At 34.2% G+C, this 17,361-nt stretch overlaps 1 protein-coding gene across 1 annotated transcript in view; it reads left to right on the top strand.

Annotated features, from left to right (window-relative positions):
• PROS1 (protein S) overlaps positions 1 to 17,361 on the top strand; it is a 66,433-nt gene that overhangs the window by 25,369 nt on the left and 23,703 nt on the right. Inside the window, exons 2-7 of the mRNA XM_045088240.1 lie at positions 625 to 782; positions 3,892 to 3,916; positions 9,455 to 9,541; positions 11,939 to 12,061; positions 12,161 to 12,292; positions 15,368 to 15,493. Coding sequence (XP_044944175.1) covers positions 625 to 782; positions 3,892 to 3,916; positions 9,455 to 9,541; positions 11,939 to 12,061; positions 12,161 to 12,292; positions 15,368 to 15,493 — 651 coding nt within the window. The remainder of the gene's footprint in view (positions 1 to 624; positions 783 to 3,891; positions 3,917 to 9,454; positions 9,542 to 11,938; positions 12,062 to 12,160; positions 12,293 to 15,367; positions 15,494 to 17,361) is intronic.

The following is a 17,361-nucleotide window of genomic DNA, read 5'->3' as shown; positions in this document are numbered from 1 at the left end:
AATTTTTGTTGTTGCTGCTTAGCTGTTTGAAATTTGTTATGCAGTTGATATTACCAAATTTTTTCTCTTTGCCTTCTATATTTTATGCTTTGCACATGATCTTCCTCTTCCCAAAGATCTTTATTTCCCCTTTGTGTGAATAAATCAAATGTTTTAGCTCATCAAGTATCTTTTAAATAGCTCCTTAGGCTGTACTCCCACATTGCTCTATTTTTACAGAGGTCATGTGGTTTTCCAGTAAAATTGAGAAAGCTTATTACTCTAACTTTAAAGATGTGGGCTGTAACTTTTGATACAGTTGTTTCAGCATGTTGCTTTTTCCCAGTGTAGTCATAATAAGGTAAACATTAAATATTGTCTGGTTTGTTTGGCCTCATGTGTGAACTTGAATGATTTGTGAAGATCATTATACAAGTGCTATGACTTGCCCACCAAACCTGCTCTTTGAGTTGTTAAAGTGCTTATGTATCTGCATATTTCTCTTCTCAATTCTCCTATACTAATTTTAAATGTTATGCAGTTCACAATTAGACAATGATTTTAATTCTCACTTATTTAATAAAATATCATATTTTAGATGGAGAAATGAAAAGCTTGTTTATAAAAACTTATTTTTTCCTTCAGTTTTGTCAAAGCAGGATGCTTCACAAGTCCTGGTTAGGAAACGCCGTGCATATTCTATGTTTGAAGAAACCAAAAAGGGTAATCTTGAAAGAGAATGCATTGAAGAATTATGCAATAAAGAAGAAGCCAGGGAGATCTTTGAAAATGACCCTGAAACGGTAAGAATGAATGAAATCTAGTAAGTTAGCATACCTAGACATACAATGAAAGACTGAACATTTCCATCTTGAGTCTGTGTTCCCTTATGTTCCTTTTTGAAATTAATGATTGTGTATATTGCCTTCTACATGTAACCACTGAATCATTTCAGAAGAAAGTAACTTCAGAGAAAAGTGGGCTTGTTAGGAAGATACTACTGCCAAAGCATTATATACTAGCTGAACTATAATTTGGGTATACTTTATTATCAGCAAGTTGTCTTGACCTCATGGTTTGCAAATACTTTCTTCCCAATTGGAATTTGGTAGTATTAGGTAGGTGGAGAAGAAGGTATCTCAAGTATAATGTGTGTGTGTGTGTGTGTGTGTGACTGTATTATCACTATACCTCATTAAATCTCTCTATTGACATTTTTAACCAGGCTTTAGAAGACAGTGTTACCTAATCTGGAGCTTGGTACAATGTAGGTACTCAGTGATTGCTTACGAAAGAATTCATTATAGTACCATATTCCTGAAGTAAATTTTTTTTTCCATAAAGCCTTGGGAAGTTTCCTGAACCCACTTAATATGATCACTAATTCCTGGTGTTAGAATTTATAAATTTAATGTATAAATTTTTCCAAGTTAGTCTAGAAGAATTTAATCATAAAGACCACTAATATCATACAGAAACACGGGACCCCAGACCTTATCTTTAGTCTCCTAATTTTCCTAGGGAAGGATGTTTTCTAATATGCCTTGTGGAAAACAGGATTATAAATAGTGCCTCTAAAAATTAGGATGAAGATGACCTTGAGAATTCAAATCTGATAATCTTCAGCATTACCTCAGATATTTTTCCTGACATGAACTATGTAACCCAAAGGAAATGAGGAAGAAAACAAATACAAAGTAGCTCCTTTAGCTCAGCCATGGCTTCTGGGACCATGAGACTGGATGAAAGATAATGAGCAGGAACATTTGTCTATAGTTAGAGAACTTGCTCAAGACAGTAACAACTTGTGTTCTCCCGAGTTCCTCTTTAATCCTTTTCTCTCTACTTAGGTTCAAAGAATATTTTTTCCAAGGTACCAAAGAATTAATACTCTGCAGGATTGAGCGAGTTTTGTGGCTTTTTGTGGATAAGCAATTGACAAGACAGAATATTTTATTATTTCACAATATATAGCAGATTAGTACTCTTATTGTGTAGGATACATATATATGTTATATATATAATATACATTTATAATACAGTATAATATAATATTATTTATTATAGAAATTTAAAGATATACCACAGTAGTCAGAACAGTATGATAAACCCCCATGCACCTCCCCTGGTATTATTTATTAATTATTAATTATTGCTGATAATTAAGTAATTATCAGCAATCACCATTCTTATTTTGCCTATTCTCAACCCCACGCAGTCTAATTTTAGTTTTGTTTTGCTGGATCATTTAAGGCAAGCCTATATCCCTAAGATATCATATTCTTGCATAGCCCTTAAATACCTGAGTATATACTTCTAACATTGTATGTATGTTCTTGTAGCTTAGCCACTGAATGGCAAATGAAGAGTGAGGTATAAAACCATAGTGGAGAGGAGGGAAAGTAGTGGAGAAGGGAAACTCATTTATTTGCTTCCTCCCCTTCACTTTTTGACATTGGTCTCATATACAAAACAGAAAGATGACAGAGGTAGTAAAGAAAAAAATGGGAGAAATGAAAGGGAAGGGAAAAAGAAACATTTGTGACTGCTTCTCATTTTTTTTTAAAAGAGTTTATGTATTTATTTGAGAGAGAGAGAGTGAGAGAGGGCATGAACGGAGGAGAGGGTTGGAGGGAGAGGTGGATGGAGAGGGAGAAGCAGACTCCCTGCTGAGTGGGGTGCCTCACATGGGACTGGATCCCAGGACCCAGAGACCATGACCCAAGCTGAAGGCAGACGCCCAACCAACTGAGCCACCCAGGTCCCCCTGCTTCTCATTTTCTATCCTGCCCCATCCCCTCCCTGTCCACATCCCTAATATCCTAGTCCACACTCCCTGCTGTCCCCAATATCTTCCTTTCACATTCATATCGTCTCCTTTTGAACCCATTCATTGTTGCTTGTCTTCCTGGCTTTTGTTCTGTAGAAGAAAATACCAGTGTTCGAATTACTTGGTGGGAGATCCCACCCTTACAAATGAGTGGACAACTGTTGTTTAGGTTTATATGTGAGAGAAGGCAAGAGTGACTTTGGCTCTGTACTGGATGAAGTATATTCCTTACTTGAGTATGTTTTTATTTAGAAACACTGGTTTCTTGTGAAGTATTCTTGTGCTGTTAATGTTACACATTAGATATATTATGGCCTAAGAAAGCTTTGAGGAACCAGCCTAAGAACTGTACCTTCAGAAATCATTTTTAACATTTTTCCTCCCTTTGGAAAAGTACATTCCTTAGTCCAAATTACCGATTTACAGACAAACTTTTGGTACATAACCAATTTATAATAAGGTATTACATGTACGTAAGATGCTAAAAGATGAATATTCAGTTTAATTCACTTCAAATTATGTCACTTCTATTCAACATTAAATGTGGCATGTGTAATCAGCATGACATGAAAGGCGTCAAATGGGTATCTGATCTTTTTTTTTCCATTAATTTTATTTTATTTCTTTTCAGTGTTCCAAAATTCATTGTTTATGCACCACACCCTGTGCTGCATGCAATATGTGCCCTCCATAATACCCATCATCAGGCCTACCCATCCCCCTCCCCCTCTCCCCTCCAAAACCCTCAGGTATCTGATCATTATGGAAAAATTAAAGAATTTACAAATAGAGAGCATATATTGCATGTAACATCTTTAGTAGAACCTGTTTTCAGTTTAGAAGCTTTTGTTACATGATTTTATTGCTCAATATTGATTTAAGCTAAGTGTCATATTGGCTTAATGTTATTAGTTATCTACTCCTGGCATATTTTAGTATAGCAAGAATATTGTAATGTGGAAATGATAGTTATATGTGATATATTTGCATATTTAATATAAAACACATTATAAAATTAAGTTTTAACTATTTAGTGAAATTTAGGCTTGCTAAAATACATTTTGTCTTTCCTTTCTTTCTAGGATTATTTTTATCCAAAATACTTAGGTAAGTTCAAAGAATCTCAATCATATAATCATAGAGATAGAAGGGAATTTAGATTTGATCAAGTCCAATCTTTCACTCATCTATTCCATCCAATATAATTTAATTAGCCTCGGGCATAAGAGTTCATTTTATAAGTAGTCTTGCTGTCCTTTTATTTAAGGACACGTAAACAAATTTGAAATGGTTCTTTAATTATTGTCTGGCATTTTGACTTTTAGTCTTTTTTATTCTCCTGACTTTGCCATAAATGTCCATGGGCTGATGATAAATTATATTTAGGTATCAGGACATTCTTTAGAAGCATATGGTTATCATGGGTTATCTTCTTAATATTGGTATATAGTTAACATATAACATTGTATTAGTTTCATGTATACAACATAATATTTAATATATGTATATGTTGCAGGATGACCATCCAGTAAGTCCAGTTAACATCTGTCACCACAACATATTTATAATTTCTTCTTCCTGTGATGAAAACTTGTAAGATCTACTTTCTTAGCAACTTTCAAATATACAATACAGGATTATTAACTATAGTCACCATCCTATACATTATACCCCAAGACTTGTTCACTTTATAACTGGAACTTATGGATTATCTTTTAATGAAAGAAAAAAATCTCTACACTCTTCAGAGTTTATGACATAAATCATCATAATTAAAGTGGAGAAAAGATAGAATGTCAAGACTGTTTTAGCTTCTCAATTTTAGGTAGGAATTTAAATATTTTATAGAAAAGGTATTTGGCTATTAAAAATTAAAAGCATTTGCATTAAAAAATACAGTATTAATCCTTGTTTCTTAGGTTCATGTAATGAAGCTGTGTTTTTGTGGACATCTGCACTCAAGAAATATATACCTTTGATCACAGAGTACATTTGGATAAAGATAAATAGCTTTTTAATACAACATTATGTATTTTGGGAAAGCTCCTTAGATAAAATACTTTCCTTTTTTCTTCTTTTCTCCTTCTCATTTTCCTCTTTTCTGGCTCTACTCAACTTTCTTTTCTTTTTGCTTGTCTTCTTTGGCAGCATGGTAGAATAATCAAGTACAAAAAACAAAAAAAGAAAACCAAAAACAAAACCTGTAAGATGTGGGCTCTACTCCCAGATCTAAAAATTTCTACTGTGTCAGGTTAAACAAGTTATTTTGCTTTTCAGGTTCTTATTTAAATGTGCGCTATAATTATATTTTCTAACTTCGGACCTGTTGGGAATACCAGATAAGTATATTTATGTAGATAGTTTTTTTTTTTTTCACTTTACATTACTCTTCAAATGTAAAGTATTATTATTTAACCAACCCTTAATTTAAAACAAAACTTTACTTTATATCATTTTTACTTTTTGACTCACAATTTATATTTTGGTCTTTACTTATGTATAGGCATATGCAATGAATTTCACTGTTGAAAACAAAAAAACAAAAACTCTACCTAACTTAAACTTTTAGATCGTTTGATGTGTATATTCCATAGGCCAATGGCCCCAAATGGGGGGGAAAAACTTTATGAACCTGTCCTTGGCAAACCTAACATAATTTTACTAGTTACTGTAACTTATTCAGGAATCTCCTTAGCGTGAGATAAGACCACCCAAGAACTTAGATCACTAAAACTCACATAGTGGGCAGTGTTAGATTTGGAGTTTCAGGGGTTAGAAAGTGCTTCAGTTTATCCATACACCGTATGTAATGCATTGGAAGCATGGAATTTGGTAAAAAATACTGTCGATTTCATCACACAAATGTTAAGTTTTTAAGTTCTGTTCTTTCCTTAGAAAATAAAATGAATAACCCTACCATTTATGAAAGCCTTTTAAATATCACCTGATAGAGTGGAATTTTATATTAATGGAAGAGAAGCTTCTTTGGAAAATGTCCAGTTCTGAGCCTAAATATAAACATTAAAAATAAATTTTAGTTTCTGGTTCTTGCCAAGTCAATTAATTAGCCCAGACTGCTGACTCCTTTCTTCTCTTAAAATCATCTCAAGAGAAACATTGGCATTCTAGGCACTAATGATAACAAAATAAAATGAAAAACCACAAGAAATGTGAGAAATTCATGAATAAACTGAAGGCTGGCTTGACCTAATATGTGTGTGTGGGAAGTTGGGGGCTGACTGCTGAGGTAGCAGTAAGAGGACCATTTGGAGTATTTAAGAAATTACCTAATCATACAAAGCAAGAAAAGGTTTAAGAAAGTACAATATTGCAAACTCTTAGCAGCAAAAAATAAGAAAATAACAAAAATAGGGATAGAAATAAGTTAAAAGGAAAACAAAAGATTCACAAAAGCAAAATGTTATTCTTTGAAAAGGTTAGTAAGTTAGATTGACCTCTAGTAAGAATAATTAAGAAAAAAGAAAAAGAGAAAAACAAAATGCCAAAACACAAAGTGTAGGAGAAGAAGAAGAAATACTATAAGCCCAACATAGATTGAATTTATAATGGTAAAATAAAGATAATCATAAAGTATAATCACAAAATAATAAAAATAGCTGTACCAAAATATATTTAGAAACTTGATAAAAGGGATATATTCCCAGAAAAATATATAACACTATAATTTTATAGGAAGAAGTTGATAACTTGGTTACCAGTAATTACTAAATCAGCAAAACCTCAAAGCCCTCTTCCATGGTGCCCCTCAAATTCAAACCCAGATGTTATACAAATGACTTCTTCTAAATTTAAAAAAAAAATGTGTTTTCTCTTAAAAAATTGTCCAAGAAGAGAGAATAAGGTTCTATGCTGTGAGCTTATTCAAAAAGTTTGAAGTAATCTTGATTCCAAAATCAGGTTAAGAATGATACAAGAAAATAAAAACCTGGCGATTCACAGACCTGTACCCCTGGGGATAAAAATATATGTTTATAAAAAATAAAAAATAAAAAAAAATTAAAAAAGGCAAAAAAATTCCTTTTCAATTATAAATTAATTCTAAATAAAATGATGTTCAATCTAATCTAAAGTGTATTAAAATAATATATCACAAAGAAGTAGGGTTTATTACAGAAATACAGAATGGTTTAGCATCAGAAAATCTATCAATTTAATTATCCACATAAAGAGTATATTATTACCTCAGTTCATACAGAAAAAGCAGTTGATAAAATTCAGCATTTAATTATAAAACCTTTTTGCAAACTGTTTTAGCAAAAAAAAAAAAATCTCCTGATTATAGGAGAATTTTCTGAGCTTGATAAAGTTTATACAGAACAACCATATAATTTACAAATTTTGATACTTTTGTCCAGGACCAGTACTACTGTAGATAAGTGCCCTGGAAACAAAAATTTTTTAAATGACATAAGGAGGGGCACCTGGGTGGCTCAGTGGGTTAAAACCTCTCCCTTTCACTCAGGTCATGATCTCAGGGTCCTGGGATCAAGCCCCGCATCAAGGTTTTCTGCACTGCAGGGAGCCTGCTTCCTCCTCTCTCTCTCTGCCTGCCTGTTTGCCTACTTGTGATCTCTGTCAAATAAATAAATAAAAATCTTTAATAATAAATGACATAAGGTATGCTCCATCTCACTAGAAATCAAAAAACAATATGAAATATCACTCACTTCACTATTGTGGTATAAGTTAGAAAGCCAAATACAGAAATTCTTAAGCTGTGTGGTGGAAACGCACCTCTAGAGAACCACTAACTATGTGACTATCTAATGATCCCACAATTCTTGAAACCCCTGGGTATCTATTTCTTATGCATGTACTAATGAGATCTGCATGAAGATATCCATTGCAGTGCAACTTGTAGAGGTGGGACGTTGGGGGGCGATTTAAGTATCTTTCATGGGTAGAGGGGATTATAAAAATGGTGGTTGCTTGCAATGGATTAAAGTTTAGCAAGCAAAAAATTAGAAGCAATAACTTATATGCAGCAGCATGGAGTGATCATAAACATAGTGCCTCCTTGCTCCCTGAATTTGGATGTACCCTGGGACAGCCTTGATCAGTAGACTCTAGAGGTGATAAAATGCCTCTTCATTGGTCTGGAAGTATCTGCTTTCTTCCTCCTGGAAGCCAACTGCCATGAAATAAGAGCCACTTTAGGACCAGCATGCTAAACGAAACTGAACCACATTGAGAAGTCCTGAATTATGAACACATGGGAAGAGAGAAATGTCAGCCATGTGAGTGAAAAGCCATCTCAGGGTGCTTGGGTGGCTCAGTTGGTTAGGCAACTGCCTTTGGCTCAGGTCATGATCCTAGAGTCTCGGGATTGAGCCCTGCATTGGGCTCCCAGCTCCATGGGGAGTCTGCTTCTCCCTCTGACCTACTCCCCTTTCATGCTCTCTCTCATGCTCTCTCTCTCTCTCAAATAAATAAAATCTTAAAAAAAGAAAGAAAGAAAGAAAGAAAGAAATAAAGAAAGAAAGAAAGAAAGAAAGAAAGAAAAGCCACCTGAGAGGTGGATCTTCCAGTCTCAGTGGCCCTGGCTGACTCTATGTGTAACAGAGACAAACCAGCCCAGCTAAACCCTTTCTAATATTTGACCCACAGATTGTGAACAAAATGGAGGGATTACTTGAGGTTCTAATTTTGGGGGTTGTTACTCAGCAAAAGGTAATCAAAATACCATTTATTTAGTAATAAGTTACGGTAACTAGTAAAATTATGATTAGCTGTACAATGAAATGATAAATAGATATAGATACAGATAAAAATAATGTTGTCTTCAGAGACTATAAAGAATTGTTGTTGACACTAAATGTCTCCTACTTAAAAGTATGTAAGTATTTATCTGTTACTTCAGCTGTTTTTGCTGCCAGATTGCTAGATCTAATTTCACAGAGTTATAGTGAGAAATTAAATGAAGTAAACCTACTTTATAATATTGGGGCATTATACAAATATTATTATCTTAGTCTCTATACAACACTGAGAGAATTAGAAGTTGCCTGCAGCAGCCAGAAACACTAACTTAATCTATTGACTTAATTATAGACACTTCTAAAGATTTTTTAAATTTATTTACTTGACAGAGCGAGAGATCACAAGAAGGTAGAGAGGGAGGGGAAACAGGTCTGCTTCTGAGCAGAGAGCCCAATGTGGGGCTCGATCCCGGGACCGTGAGATCATGACCTGAGCCGAAGGCAGAGGCTTAACCCACTGAGCCACCCAGGCGCCCCTAGACACTTTTAAATTAGACTCTGGCCTACGGATATGAGGGTAACTCTAGGTTTCTGCTGCAGAGTGAAGAACATAGATTTATTTGCCAGTAAATTTTTCTGTTAATCTAAGATCTTTTTCATCTCTTGCTTTAAGATTCTTCTCCAAAAAGAAGTTTCCATAAACTTTTTTTCATGATTCTGTATTTACTGCAATCTTGCTTGTAGAATATTTAAATTTTTAAAAATGTGGACAGAAACATTCAGGGATGACATTTTGAATGCCAAATACTGTCAATCCCCAGGAAGATAAATATTCTATCACTTTGGATAATTTCTACCTCCACCATGATTTCAGAGGAAGTAAATGTATCTACTCTAAAAAGACTACATTTGCTTGTACTTACAGGTTGTCTTGGCTCTTTCCGAGCTGGGTTGTTCACTGCTGCACGTCAGTCCACCGAAGCTCACCCTGATCTGCGGAGCTGCGTCACTGGTAAACACCTCTACCATCTATTTAAAAAATGAATAAATAAATAAAGCAAAGCAAAACCCTTCAAGTAAATAAAATATACCATGTAAATATAACTAATGTTTAAAATCAACAAATGAGCTCTAGAAGAGTTGTGTCCCGGCAAGGAGATATTCTCAAAATCGTTTGAAAGAATGTGTTTTGTTTTTTTTTTCCCCAAATGTAAATGCTGCTATTTTACTCCAAATAAATATTCCATCTGATGTTTAAGTTGAACAGTGTTCCTTGTTTGCTAAGCTTTAGGTCCTCAACTTCAGAATTTTATTCCTGACAGCTTTATTTTGGATGTCGTTGCATGATCATGTATAAAGTGCAGCCATGCTTATTCTTCTAAGTTTTGGCACCAGTCATATAAATGTGAAAAATTAAAATATCATATTAGCCTTCTCCCTCTGAAGTTCATATAGCGCCTAGTGATAACTCTGGTAGATTATTTATCTCTAATATCCTGGGTGAGAGTCAAAGACAAAAGGGTGAAATTGCAACATGTAAATTGGGATGTCTGTCTAGTGAATATTTTACATGTGACATTGGCATTATCTAAATACTCATGTATCTGAATTTTCTCTAACTTTAAGTCAGTTGTAATTATACAAGTAAAATAGTTTGCCTGAACATGTATATTTAATACATACTTTATTTTTTAATTTACCAGAGGATATGAAAGTAATGTTTTTAAAGACTTTATTTATTTATTTGTTAGAGAGAGAGCGTACAAGCAGGGGGAGCAACAGGCAGAGGGAGAAGCAGGCTCCCCACTGAGCAGGGAACCCTATGAGGGACTCAATCCCTCAAACCCTGGGATCATGATCTGAGGCAAAGGCAGATGCTTAGTCGCCCTGAGCCACCCAGGTGTCCCGGATATAAAAATAATTTAATAATTTGCTGATTAGCCTGTCTTCTAGAATTTTAACTAATACTTAATTTATTGCCACTTTTCAAAAACTTGATTTTTTTAGAACATTTATTGAAAAATTTGGCAATTACGTTTTGTTTAGTTTTAAAACTTTTTTTTTTTTTTTTTACATGTAACAGAAAATTCCTCTGGCTAATTTAAGCAAACAGGAATGTGTTGGAAGGAATTTGCAGAGTTAACTAGGAAGGCTTGAGAAACAAGTGTGGGAATGTGCAGGAACCAAGGGACCATCGCAGTGTCTAGTGAGGGAAGAGAGACCACAAATACGCAACTGGGCGTATTATTTAAGATGGTGGTAAAGTTCTGTCACATTTTATGAAGAAAATGGCCTTTCCCTAGGAATCACCAGTTCTCTGCTACCTATTGTCCAGTGTCTGGAAACCATTATTTTATGTCTTTTGAGCAGAGTTGTATTTATTTAAGGCAGGAAGATGAATCTAGTTCATGTACTTCATCTTAACCCAAATTGGAAGTCCCAAATTCTTTTTTCTGTTGATACCAATTAGTTTTATTTGTTCTGCCTAACACAGTGAATTGTTTTAAGGATCAAATATGATAATTTATATGAAGAAATAACAAAATACATTTATAAATTTATACTGTATATGTTGTATATTTGTATATACTTGCAAATATAAAAGTAGTTCCCTTTTATAAAATAATTATAAAGATTAATCTAATGGACTCACTTTTTAAAAAAATTTTTATTTAAATTTCAATTAACCAACATACAAAACAATATGAGTTTCAGGTGCACAGTCTAGTGATTCAACACCTACATACAACACACAGGGCTTGTCACAGCAAGGGCATCCCCTAATCCCCATGACCCATTCACTTATCTCCCCCCACCTCCCCTCTGCCAACCTTCAGGCCATCCTGCATAGTTAAGAGTTGGCCTGGTGGGACGCCTGAATGACTCTGTTGGTTCAGTGTCTACTTTTGGCTCCAGTCATGATCCTAGGGTCCTGGGATCAAGACCCACAATCGGGCCTCTTGCTCAGCAGGGAGCTTGCCCACTGCTCTCCCTGCTTGTGCATGCGCTCTCTTTCTCTCTCTGAGAAATAAGAGAGAAAAAAAATAAAATAAAATAAAAAGCTGTCTTCTTGGTCTGCTTCTCTTTTTAGAAAAGAGTGAAATCTTGCCATTTGTGACAATGTAGATGGAGCTAGAGAGTATTATGCTGAGCAAGGTAGGTCAGTCAGAGAGAAACAAGTACTATGTGATTTCACTCATATGTGGAGTTTAGGAAACAAGGCTGATGATCATAGAGGAAAAAAAATATTGGACTCACTTTTCTATGAAAAAGTATTATTTGAAGGAAGGAGTTACGATTTTTTCCATTGATTACAGGCTTCATGCACAGGATTTCTATTAAAGGGTATGTAGTTCTTTTTTTTACCATGGCATGTGGCAAAAATTAAATAGCTGTCTATCTCCTTCAGCCATTCCAGACCAATGTAGTCCCCTGCCATGCAATGAAGATGGGTACAAAAGCTGCAGAGATGGTCAAGCTACATTCACTTGCATCTGTAAACCAGGTTGGCAAGGAGACAAGTGTGAATATGGTATGTCTATTAAACCCACCTCACTCCTCTGGATTGGTCTCCTAGAACGTTCTCCAGAGGCCTTATTGCTTTAAAAATAATTTATTTTTCCCTTCTTAGATATAAATGAATGCAAAGATCCCTCAAATGTAAATGGAGGTTGCAGCCAGATATGTGATAATACACCTGGAAGTTACCGCTGTTCCTGTAAAAGTGGTTTTTTTATGCTTTTAAATAAGAAGGACTGCAAAGGTAAGAGCAAGAAGGCATTTACTGTGTGGGGCCAAAGTTCAGGTAGTGGAATTTCCCCAGGAAATCCTTGGAACTCTCTGGTTGTAAGTGCTTGTAACAAATACACATTATTACCCACCTTGAAGCCTTGTGATACTCGGGAACCGCCTTTTAGTTTAATGTTCATGGATTATTTTGTCATTTATAGAGTTTTTCATTGTTTTCTTATTGTATTGTATTATTTATTGAGTATTTTACTGTTTTGTTACTGTGTGTGTGTGTGTGTATACGTTTGAATAAAGAATTTCATGAAAAGGTGATAAAGTGAAGTTTCAGTGCAGGTCCTTGCTTACTAGAGTCTTTGCAAAATCATTGTTTTTATTTTTTCCAGACATTCTAATATTATTTCCTTTATACCATAAGATAAACAGTTATACAGAGTAATCCATCATAATCCTTAATAACCTCTTCCACTGTATTTCATATTTCCTTGTTAGATATACCTGTCAAATATCTAATATAATCCTTTCTTCTTACAAGTTATTTCCTGTGTGGTTTTGGGAAAGATGAACTATTTTCTTTCTCTTTATACATGTAAGATCTCATCATCGGTCATAACTATTTTTTTTCCTTCAGATTTGAATAATCCCTGTCAGTTTAACTTTTCAATAAGCCATTGTACTAGTGTATTTCCTTTGTTTTTTATTGTCCTTATGTTTCCCTCCAATTTTGACTTTTTCCCCTCTGTCTATTGTCCTTTCTATTTGATTCTTTTAACTGCCACAATTAAAACTTCGAATATTTGTGCTATGTGTGGATGGCTAAAAATGAATTTTCCAGCCTGGAGTTAGGTTTTGCCTTTAGAAATTGGAAATAATTTTCTCCTCCCTCACTCGCCCCCGTCTTCTTCCCTCTCTCCCTCCTTCCTTCTCTCCCTCTTTGTGCCTCTCCTTTTGGCTATGAGGTAGAACAATACAGTAACTTAAATCATAAAGTGTTCCTGTTCAACTCTAGTCAATTCTATTGAAGGGATGTTCTATCCCTCACCGTACTGTAGTGTTTATTATAGTATAATTTACTATAATATTGTTTAAAGCACAGTTAAATGACTCTAAAGTGAACTGCATTAACTAACAATTTCTCCTAAACCATTACCAATTTGTGACCATACATCTTTCCTGTCTGCCTATTTGAAGGTCTGAGGTTTGAGGTTAGAAATTGAGAATACCACTACTGTTAGAACATATTATAGAAAACCATCATAATGCAGGATACCATATGTATTCTATAAGCAAATAATACCCATTCATACTTCTGCATTTAAATACTTGAATTTAAATACTTAAATGCAGAAGTATTCTTCTTCACAACAAGAAGTTGTGACTTATATTTTTAATTAAAAGGTATTTAATTCTTATCCATTGAGTTAATACACATGTATATAAATTATTACAAAAAGTCCTTTTATACATAAGAATATCCCCGATGACCATGACATATGTTCTTGTATACTTCATTTACACAGACTTTATCCATGAACTAGGTGATAGAAAAATATGTATATGACTATTACAATAGGGTCTTTGCCAAGATGTGGATATTGCTTGAGATCAAGTTGCCAGTGATTGTCTACAAATGCAAGAATAAAACTTTTTGTCAGACATTAGATGTCAGTGTAGGGTAATAAAATCAATGTGCTATAACCTGAACTCATATGATTTAGATAGTTCTCTGCAGTATGCCTCAAACCAAATAATTTTAGTCATATGTTTTCACTTTATTTTAAAATATGGCTTTTATAGCTATTTTTTTAAATGAATATTTTATTTGATGTAATTGGAGATTCACATGCCATTGTAAGAAATTATAGAAAGAGATCCCATGTGTTCTTCTCAGTTTCCCCCAGAAGTAACATTTTACAAAACTGTCCTACAATATCACACCCAGGATATTGACATTGATACAGTCATGATATAGGATTCCCTTATACAGGAATTGATTCAGTTATTTCTGTTCATGCTTTTTTAAATAGAGTAATGTCTGAAGTTTTGGTTATTAGTCTATGGAAAAATTAAACTCTCAATTTTATAGAGTAGAAAATATATTTTCCATTCTGAATTTGTCTGTCTCCAGAGAGTACAGATGAGAAAAGTTCACTAATAATTACATCTCCAGTGAACTATTTCTGCAACTTGTTTTTTCTCACAGATGCTTTCATCTAGTGATTAGTTGCAATAGTATTTTGTTTCCTACTCTACCATGTAATATACATGTTAATATAATATAATAAATACAATAAATGCACCTGAAATTTCTGAATATTAATTTGACACTAAAATTTGCATTGGAATTCTATACATACTTAGAGACCTTCCTTTATTCTTTTTTAAATTTGAATCACTCTTGAATACTTCAGTCAATAATAATAGTGTGCAGATTTAGCTCCTGTCCATTTCCAAAGGAAAACATGGCTGATGAGTCGCCTCATTTTTATTTTTTATATTTGTGATAATACAGAATGAATCCACTTTCGAGTACATATTTCAAAAACATGTATTTAGGGGGGTGCCTGGGTGGCTCAGTGGGTTAAGCCGCTGCCTTCGGCTCAGGTCATGATCTCAGAGTCCTGGGATCGAGCCCCGCATCGGGCTCTCTGCTCAGCGGGGGGCCTGCTTCCTCCTCTCTCTCTGCCTGCCTCTCTGCCTACTTGTGATCCCTTCTGTCAAATAAATAAATAAAAAATCTTAAAAAACAAACAAACAAACATGTATTTAGGGATATATATTAAGAATATGGTGAATCTTTTCTCCCATTTATTTGTGTAATGTAGCTTGATAAGAAAATAACTAAAGCCCTTTCCTTTTACATAACTCTGAAGAACATAGCAACCATCAAATTCCCTATATGTTTTCATGAAGAAATCATGTTTAGTAAACTAAAACGTGATGATAGACTTAAAATTTTGTTATTCCCAGGCCACTTTATTGTCTCATTATATATATTAAACTAGATGCAGGAAACACAAATCAAGCATTCTTTGCTATTATCCTCTGGTATGGGAGAAATATTTTTTTAATCTATTGGTTTCATTTATAGATGTGGATGAGTGTTCTGTAATGCCAGACATTTGTGGCACAGCTGTGTGCAAGAACATCCCAGGAGACTTTGAATGTGAATGTACTGAAGGCTACAGATACAATCCTGTACTAAAGGCTTGCGAAGGTAGAGTTGTGGTGGTGTCTATCATTGTTGATGGTGGAGAGGGTGGGTTTGAGCCTTGGTTTGAGATTAGAAGCGTTGGTTCTGTTTGATGTCCACAATAAGATTTCCTAAGACGGCAAGCTCCATATACAGCGTGGCCAAATGGGGAATCATTGGCTTCCTTCCAGAGTAAAAGTAGCTAAGAGCATGGTTTTTAGGTTTAGTCTTACGCACTCTGTTTGTCCTCTAAGCTATGTATGAATTGGAGACCTCCCATGTTTGATAAAAGCAAAATAAACATATCTTCACATCATTTAAATAATATTAAAAGATAAAAAGAGTTTCGATCTGGAAGGAAAAACATACACATATAAAAGAAAGACAAGTTTAAAAATCACATGGATGTTACATGGAAGGTTAGAAACCTTCAGTTTTATACCAAGCATTTTGGTAATCTGCGCATGTTTCTGTACGTCATTTATTCTTAAATAGGAAACGACATAGTTCTGTTGTAATTAAATACATATAAAAAAATCTCATCATAATGAAATGATAACTGAGCTCTAGAAATTTAAAAAGTATTGATGAGTACTGTCAGCACCTGTGGATTTGGGAGAGCCCTTTGGATTCATTTGGCCAAAGGAGTGCTGCCAGGTGTGCATGTAACTTGGAAGTATTGGGGGGCTTAAAAAAAGATCATAGATATATGGAAATTATTTCATATCCTTTAAATCTTAAAAACTTTAAATTTAATATCATGACTAAAACTAATCAAATCAATAGTGATTTTTCTAATATTTCTATTATATACCTATGTTTATGTGTATAAAATGTACCCTTTTAACCATTCTTAAGGGTACCATTCAGGGGCTCTAATTACTTTCACATGGTTATGGCCACAGAGCCACTGCTCTCTGTTTCCAGAAGTTTTTCATCATCCCAAACAGAACTCTGTAACCATTAAGCAATAAATTTCCCTTCCTCCCTCTCCCAAATTCTAAACTATTTTCTGTCTCCATCTACTTTTTGGGAGATAACCTTTAATTTATTTTCTATCTTTATGAATTTGCCTAAATCAATAGTAATTTTAAAATAATTTTTAAAAAAATATATCTGTTCCTGTTGATATTTTGATGTTTTACATTTTATGCACTCACCAAAAAATATCTCTTCCATACAGCATTTCTGTTCTCACACAGCTCCAGATAGAAATTACTATGGTAATATTAAGAATGGTATTAGCCAACTTTATAATGTATATTGTAGTTTTATTCAATAAAACACAGGTTTTTTGAAAAAGATGTATATATGACACATATTCATATTACTTCAATTATCTGCAATTTAATTTTGATGCTAAGGAATCACCAATTTTCAGTTGTATTTTGAGGCATTTTATGGGGGAATTTGTATGCTAGTAATATATGCATTTATGTACTTGTAAATTTACCAAGATTGGAGGATGCATGCTTTGGAAATATCAAGGATCTCATGTAGCTCTGAAGTAGATTTACTGAAACATGTTATTACAATTTTTCAAAGATGATTTTCTCAAAACATGGGCAAGAACAGGGCTATATAGATTTCACAATAGGCGGGGTAATAGCACAGTGAGGCTTGTTTTTCTTTTTTAAGTGATAAGAAATAAAGATACATCCTCAAATGTGTTGTCACTGTTAATGCTGCATTATGGAATGTCGAATGTTCTTGATATTATGTAATACCTGGTTATATTAACCTTCAGTTAAAAGGGATTTTTTCCCTCTTCCCCTCTCTTCCCCCCTCCTCTCCTCTCCCTTCCTTACCCCTCCCTTTCTTTTCTTCAAAGCAAATAATTGGGAGGCAGTCTCAATGGAATTCATTTAGTTAGAAATGACAGTTACCTTGAG

This window comes from Mustela putorius, unplaced genomic scaffold (genome assembly GCF_011764305.1).
Source record: "Mustela putorius furo isolate JIRA1106 unplaced genomic scaffold, ASM1176430v1.1 tig00003834_pilon_pilon_pilon, whole genome shotgun sequence".
In the NCBI taxonomy this organism is placed as follows: domain Eukaryota; kingdom Metazoa; phylum Chordata; class Mammalia; order Carnivora; family Mustelidae; genus Mustela; species Mustela putorius.
The sequence above is the reverse complement of the archived record's forward strand: the minus strand, read 5'-3'. Positions and strand labels throughout refer to the sequence as shown.